Source organism: Pogona vitticeps, chromosome 12 (assembly GCF_051106095.1).
Source record: "Pogona vitticeps strain Pit_001003342236 chromosome 12, PviZW2.1, whole genome shotgun sequence".
Classification (NCBI taxonomy): Eukaryota; Metazoa; Chordata; class Lepidosauria; order Squamata; family Agamidae; genus Pogona; species Pogona vitticeps.
The window spans coordinates 2,665,984-2,673,956 of NC_135794.1; the positions used below are offsets into that span (position 1 = coordinate 2,665,984).

Genomic DNA, 7,973 nt, shown 5'->3' on the forward strand with positions numbered 1-7,973 from the left:
TCTCAGAAGTCCTTTTGTGCTAAGGTGCACTGGAGAGTGTCTGAACTAAAACCAACTGAGGCCATCTGGTGTCTATATGTACGTTTGTGTGCATACAGATCTTAAATATACAGTAATAAATTAATATTCATTTTGTTGTCTGTTCCATTAACATTGTCAACAACAAGTTTAATCTCTTTTTTTAAGCAACACTTAACATTTTCTTGTGGCTGTTATTTATTACTGGTTATGTTTCGTAATTTTGAGTGACATTTTTGCATTAAATATTCAAGGAATTCGTCAATAGGTGCATGACTTTTATAGAACAGTTTCCAGTGTTAATGAATACATTTTCCTTGACAAGTTGGATTTAACATTAGCATGTCAGAGCTAACCTTAACATTTTCAAAGCTCTCTCTCTCTCTCTCTCTCTCTCTCTCTGTGTGTGTGTGTGTGTGTGTGTGTTCTTATGCAAAGGGGTTGAAGTAAAGAGATATTATGTTTAGCCTGGTCCTAAACGCCAAGCCATACTTGAATACAACCCAACGTTCAATAGCCCAAGATGCTGCTGTAGCTTGTTGGTGATGAATATATATTGATTAAAGGGGATTTCTTGCAGGGTCTTAAGAATCAGACGCAAGTGAAGTTGAACATCGTCAGCTGCCCACCGGTTACTACCGTCCTTATCAAGCGACCTGATTTGAAATATCAGTTGGGCTTCAGCGTCCAAAATGGAATTGTAAGTTCACTCTTTCTTCTCAGTGTTTGTCAACCGTGGAGATTGAATTGGGGGGAAAAAACAGAGGTAGGAAATGTTTGTTATTTTGGACTGTAACTCTCAGAATCCAAGTCATTATCAGAAAAATGAACCTTTTTCCACCTCGGAGTCCAGACGGGAGAAAGTTTTTATCTTGAGCAAAACAGCAGGAAGACCACTGCCATGGGAGTTAATTATTGGTAATTGTCTGCTCCAGTAGCATTTCCACTTGGTGGGAAAGAAGACGGGCGGAAACCCTTCTTGGAAGGTTCAGTGGGCAGAAGGTGGGGTGCAAAGTTTCCTCAATCTAGGCCATTCAACCTGGACCCTGAAATTAACAAAATAAAGGCTAGGACCCTTCTCATTATTTCCATCCAAGCCCAGATAGTTCCCACGGGAGAGTCTGCTCTGCAGAGACTGGATTAAGGTGCTTGTTGTCCTCTTCCGATGGCTGCAGCAGCAGCTTCTGCAGTTGGAGTTCAGCAGGCATGTGCTCCACTGGGTTGCAAATTTGCGCTGCACGGACAATATCAAGAGTTGTGTCTCTACATTGCTTCCGAATGTTTTCCCCACCATAAAGCGATTTTCTGTTCAACTGTACTTTGGTACCATCTAGTGGCTACTAGAAACATTCACAGTTGGGAAAAGCACCCACCATCTTGCAAGTTGGTTTCATGATCTAATACAGGACTGGGCAACTTGGAACATTCTAGATACTTACGGGTTACCACTTCCATTTTCCTTCACTAGGAGCAGTGCTGGCAAACCCTGTTCTCTCCCTGACACACTGAGGCTAATGTCACAAATGGGGGATGCGTTTACTATTCCTTTATTTATTTGATTGCGTTTTTAAATTCACCCATTCACATTTTAAGAGGAATGCACTGGGTTTTGTCTACTTCATGCATTGGCTAGTTTTGAGAGCTGAGCGTGGAGTCTTGATATGCATCCTAGAGAAGTCCAAAGCAATGCTTTCTCGTTCTTGGTCTAGCCCTACTCAAGCATTAGGGTAGCCCAGTTTAAACCGGTTCATGTGAGGAAAGGTGTGTGTGAACGCCACCCCCTATTGCCTCTCTCCAGATATGAAAAGACAGTCATGTGTGGAAGCCCTTTGTGTGCGCGACTTATGGTTCCTAGAGAAGAAAGATGCTCTTGTCTTCAGAATGCTGCTGTCCGTCTGGGGAGGGCATCAGCGGCAGGCTCACATCCTTGTATGTTGACTGGAACTAGGTCACATCATGCTTAAAGTAGGGTAGTCTTGCAAGGAACGTCGGTACACCTGCCCTGGATCACACAGAGAGAGACATGCCCATAAGTTGCAAAGATTTGGGGCCTGCTTAGAATATAAGTTGTAGTTCCTGAAAACTACACAAAGGTGAACTATTTGTAACTTTTCTGATGTTGTTGGACTGTTAACTCTCATCACCCTTGGCCCACACAGCCCAAGAACATGTGATGGGCCACCTCAGTGTAGACCATAGGCTGATGTTCATCGTTGCATTACGGCCCTCATCCCTACCCACAGAGGCCACTTGGGCAGACATTGGTGCTAGAGATGCCGGGGAAAATGTACTGCCCTCAGGATGATACATCATCTTTGGAAGGGTGTCAATTCTTCTCCAGTTTGGGTTTTACACCCAAGCCGGATGGTTCTTCCTGCTTTATCGCGGATTGAGCCAGCTCTAAGATAGCTAGCGGAGAACGAGCCAAAAAAAAGTTAAAAAGTGGAGCTAAACAGTCTTGTTCCTTTTCACCCCCCAGTCATTTTTCTGGACAGAAACCTCCTTACAGAAATCAGTGGAGGCATCTGGGGGTTTCTAGGGCATTTGGAAAAAACTGTCCCCCAGTTTTGGTGTGGAAATAAAATTGCCAGTGATCTATTATGAAAACAAGATGTGACATGATTACCGCCTCGGTTTAAGCCTGCATGGATAGGTTTCTTCTACGCCGTCGTCATTCCTTCTGGTCTCTCTGTACCACACGGGCCCATTTCACAATCGGTTGGGAGGAGTCTTAGCGAGGCGGAGTTCTCCTATATTGGAAACATCTGGGTCCCTTTGAAACACCAAACCTCCTGGCCAGGGGCTTTCTTGACTATAAACTTTTGACCCAGGGTGTTGTTTCTGCTCTCCTTGATATCTGTGACAAGCCTACAAGCCAGCGGCGGCTTCGATAGGAAGAGAAATCTCGACAGGAAAGCTTGGGGCACTTCCTCGTAGACAGCCAGCTGTGTTCATCTCGCATCTGTGAGCTGTGGCTGAATCCGGCTTCCCCAGGCTTCGGCTTGACAGGCCGGCATTTGTCATCTCCAGCTGCTGCTTTTGCATGGCTGCCTTTAGTTGACCTGGAAGTAATTGGGGACAGCATCAGCTTGGCCTAAAGAACAGGGATTGTCCTGACGCAGAAGGTTCACGCCAAGTCCCTCAGCCTAGAAACGTGGTAGAATATACCAGATGGGCGGGATATAAATCGAACAAATAAATAAAATAAATAAACGTTCCTTGCTAGATCTATGGAACTGAGACAAGGTATTCCAACACCCAATTGAAAGGAGGGAGAAACAGAGGTTGCATTTCAGTGTCATACCAAACCACTGCGGCGTATTCTCCATGTGGCTGCTCTTAGCTCACTTACACCCAGTTTGTAGCTGATTCAGGCTACTGGGTATTTGCACCTTTCCTCTGCTTTCCTTAGGAAAGCCGCCTTAGAAGCAATCTAAAACCTAGTAGGTGTCTCTGACAAGGATGAGGTTTTAGGAGGTCCAGATACGGCCAGTGCAAGAATTCTGCGCTGGACAGTCTGTCTGTTTCCTTGGGCTGGCTTTGCCACAGAGGCACTGGGCTCCACCTCTTCTGTGGCTGGACGCCAAGATGGTGGCGTGTTCGTTTCGCGATCTGCTACAGGTCTGTTCCGTACCTCTGAAGGACATTTCTTTGTAAGGAAAAAAAGGAGGAGGGATCCCCATACTGGGAGTTTTTTTAAGAATGTATGTGCTAGAGGCAAGACTATATAGGGTGGCTAAGTGGGGTATTTTTACAGAAACATAAGACTGTTTAAAGAGAGATAAAGTTACTTTCAGAGCAACCATTTCTGCTGTGTGCTGTAGCTAGCCCTCCAGCTATAGCAAAGTTACATGGTGAAAGGTAGGGTAAAACTGCACTGTGTTTTCAGAGCAATGTGGCTGGGTTCAAAGTATACTCACTGCGTCCAGTCCAAACTAGGGAATGGAGCAGTCCGTGTCTGGTCGTGTAAGTTTTGCATGTATCCAGTGTCAAATCTGTTCAATTCCTACACCAGATGGTGATTTTCTTTCTTTACAACCAAGCGTCAGTATTTGTTTTCATATGCAAGTTTCCCTAGTTTTGCACGGTTTTGTTAGCGACTTTCCCAAATATCTGCATTTAAAAAAAAAAAAAACTTTTTGAGCCAAAAGACACACATCTGTGTTCCGAGACATTGCAATCCAAAATTCAACCATCTTCCAAACCACATCTTAATCCAGTGATTATGGATTAATTTGGTTCATTTAAGATGGTCTGCTGAATAAAATTCTTCTCCAGCCAGCAAATTTGCTTGCTATTTGCGGTGAGGTCCAAAACCACTTCTGTACAATACCCGAGCTATCCAGCTGATGATTGGCTGTCCTTGGAAAACCTTCAAGTTTGTACTTGAAGGAGACGCTTTAGCTCTAGAACAGGCCACCAAATTGTTGGGGTTTGGGGGGGGAGAAGGATGAATGTCAGTTTGTTGGGTGTTTCTCGGAAATGAAGTCTAAAAAGGAAATTTTGCATAGCTGAGGGAGGCATCTTGCACTCCTTATCGTTTTCTTGGGAGCTGCTAATTCCTGATTCTCTCTTTCTTCTCCATCACCCTGTAATATTTCTGGTTATCACTGCATAGCACTGTTCAGTAATTTATTTGTTTTATCCATTTAAGATATTTATAGGCTGCCTTTCTCAGGTTGGCCTCAGGTCAACCCAAGACAAAAAGACCAAATAGGTCTGGGGATGCCCGTATATGGGGTCATGAAGAGTCGGACACGACTTAACAACGAATGCTTTCTATAGCGTTGACATGCAAAAGATTGAGTAGAAGACATGTCAGGATCTACTGACCCATCTTTAGTGGATTTTCAGTAACTCCAACTGTATAAACCGTGGTGTTAGCTAGGAAGTATTTTCTGTCTGAATTAAATTACTGATACCTAGTGGTTCAGGGAGGGAGCTCCCGTCGCTTATCCCAGCTCCTGCCAGCCTAGCAGTTCGAAAGCATGTAAAAATGCAAGTCAATAAATAGGTACCACCTTAAATAGGTACCACCTTGGTGGGAAGGTAACTGCGCTCCGTGCTTAGTCGCGCTGGCCACGTGACCACGAAAACAGTCTTCAGACCAACGCTGGCTCTACGACTTGGAAACAGGAATGAGTGCCGCGCCCTAGAGATGGACACAACTGGACTAAATGTCAAGGAGAACCTTTACCTTTACAGTGGTCCAGGAGCAAACCACAACTGGTTCCAAGTGACACTTTAACCCTGGCATCATCCTGCCTCATTAATTGTTATTTTAAGGGAACTTGGTTCAACGCTATCTCCCACTCTTAACCCTCCCTTGCCAAATAAATAAATGGAGCCACACTTGAACTTCCTGTTGTCTTGACGCACAGCTACAATGTCAGAGTTGAGTCTTTCTTCCTCTTCCTCTTCTAATTGAATGCCGATCTCTCTCAACAGATCTGCAGCTTGATGAGGGGGGGCATAGCCGAGAGAGGGGGGGTCAGGGTGGGCCATCGCATCATCGAGATCAACGGTCAAAGCGTCGTCGCGACGGCTCATGAGAAGATCGTGCAGGCGTTGTCCAACTCGGTGGGAGAGGTGAGTCTTCCCAAGTGGGATTTTTTTTAAAAAAATAAAGAATTATAAAGCAACTGTAAGAGACGTGAGATATTCTCGGAATCTCTTTGTCGGAGGGAGAAAAGAAACCTCATTAATTCACACTCAAGAGAGCTCACAAGACGAGAACAGATCAGGCAGAAACAAAGGGAAAAAATGAAAAGTAAAGACGTCAAAAGCATTCCGACACCCGAAAGACCAACTGCTGTATTTTAATGTGAGCTTTCGCAAAGAAGTCCACTTCCTCGGACAGTAAGTGAGCAGTAATCAAAATACAGCCACGGTGGCTTTGGCTCTTATTTTATTCAAGGGTGCCCAGAAAAGTTTGCAATGGAGCGTTTGAGTGTTTTGTTGTTGTTGCTTTGAATCATGACTCTGCTCGCTTTTCCTTCTCTTCCGGACAGATCCATATGAAGACCATGCCGGCTGCCATGTTCAGGCTGCTCACTGGGCAGGAGACCCCGCTGTACATCTAATGCAAGGCTGCCTCCCGCCCCCCCCAAAAGACTGACCGATTCCACCCATGCAACAACCTTCAAGAGGAATTTTATATTTCATAGGAACAGAAAAAAGGTTTGAAAACTCAAGTTTGGGACAGTCTGGAAACTCAAAAAGGATCCAGCTTCTTTGCCTTTCTTTCCCCCCTCCCTTAATTTTTCTCTTTTTTAAGGATTTTGTTGCCAAAAGAGGAAGCTGTTATTTTGGACTGTAACCACTGACACCATCTTTCTAATACACAGAAGTATTTTATAACATCATCCCTCTCTCTCTCTCTCTCTCATGTGGATGTTGACCAGCATAAGGCGAGAGTCTACCCTGCCAGGTTGTTGTATTTGGTCCCCCTTGATGGCAGGGAGGCCCGCGCGGTTCGGCTTGTCATCTCCCAGTGCCAACCTTAATGCGGCCTCGGTCCAAGGGTAGGTCTGGCACTTTTGGAAAAGAGAGCAGACGGGGAGGATGGGGAGCAAAGGGGCTTACAGAACGCAGGCACTTTTAAAAACAGCGAGTGCGTAAAATCCTCGTGTTTTGAAAAAAGCCGTAGAAAAGGCAGACGTGTTTTGAAATGACCAAGAATGTATGCAATTTTAAGGGCTGGGTGGGCGCGGGTGGGGAGGAAATGTTTGACGCTAATCAAAAGAGGGAAAGAGAAAAAGATACTGTCGTCATTAGTATTCTTATTGACAAGTGTAATTAACGTGAGTTTTTGAGGAGATGTGACTTTAAGTGTGAAACCAGGAACAAGGGGGTGGGGTGGGCGGACGGGGAAGAAATAAAAGGTTTTTTTAAAAAAAAACAAAGCAGTAAGCATAATATGAACTCTGAATATTTATTTAGATGAGCTATGTTTATGTTTTGAAGAATGAAGGTTTTTAATGACCAAACTTTAATGTCCCTTCAGCCTGTAAGCACTATTCCAATAAGATTCTGGGTTTCAGTATCTCGCCACCTTCCATTTCACCCTTGGGTTGGACATGAGTTTACTACGAGAAAGCCATGCTTAAAAATAGCAAATTTTTTATATAACGTTTAATCTTGTTTCATTCGTTTGTTTGTTTTTTCTGAGCCAATACGTGGACTGAATGTAAACCGTGGCAGCGAATGAGGACATAATCACCCTCAACAGTATTAGAATTTGTGGCAATGATAAACCAAGTTATAGTAACGTTGTGTTCATTATGAGATAAATGTCAAATGATGTAACTTTTTTTGTCTTGCATTTCTTTTTCTTTTCTTTTTGTCCTCCTCTCTCTACTTTTGGCCAAGGCCTTGAAGGAAAAAAATAAAAATACACTGTGACTAAAGAAGCCTTACCATGCAGTAACAAAAAAGCTTTAGGATGACTGTACTTCAAGGAGTAATACCGCCGTAGCTCTCTGTTGCATGCAGGTGACCCTAGGAGGGAATTAATCTAGACTCACTAATAAATTTGGCGTAATAAAGCACTGCGGCTCCTCTCAGTTTTGTTTCACCTTTTTTTTGCAAAGGTGTTCAGGGAGATCACACGGAAGAAGTGCCTTCTGGTTCAGATGATGCTTCCTAAATACCAAAAAAGAGCTGTAGTCCAAAAAAAAAAGCAACTTTTCCCCAGGCCTGGCAGTGCCGTACCATTTAGCTCGGCTCAAGATCCGTCTCTTTCAAGGAGACTTGGGTGAGGCCGTCACCGAGAGCCTGGCGTCGAATCCGGACACCTTTGCTCAGTCTTGAAACGCCACTGCGGTGAATCTAACGGCTCACCATTTATCCTCCGCTCCGGAATTTGGTCCTGCAGACGTTCAGAGAGCCCGTTGTGTAGAGTTCAGTCTCCTTGGCTTCCGCTAGAGGTCATTGCAGATTCACAGGAACAGAAG

The 7,973-nt window shown here is 44.3% G+C and overlaps 1 protein-coding gene across 3 annotated transcripts in view; it reads left to right on the forward strand.

The window, feature by feature from the left end:
• Positions 1 to 7,568, forward strand: part of APBA2 (amyloid beta precursor protein binding family A member 2) — an 84,900-nt gene extending 77,332 nt beyond the window's left edge. For all 3 annotated transcript variants that reach the window (XM_072981543.2, XM_072981542.2, XM_078380917.1), the window contains 3 exons: positions 599 to 718; positions 5,467 to 5,607; positions 6,030 to 7,568. In XM_072981543.2, the coding sequence (XP_072837644.2) occupies positions 599 to 718; positions 5,467 to 5,607; positions 6,030 to 6,101 (333 nt within the window). In that variant the 3' untranslated portion in view covers positions 6,102 to 7,568. The remainder of the gene's footprint in view (positions 1 to 598; positions 719 to 5,466; positions 5,608 to 6,029) is intronic.
• The last annotated feature ends 405 nt before the right edge of the window (positions 7,569 to 7,973 follow it).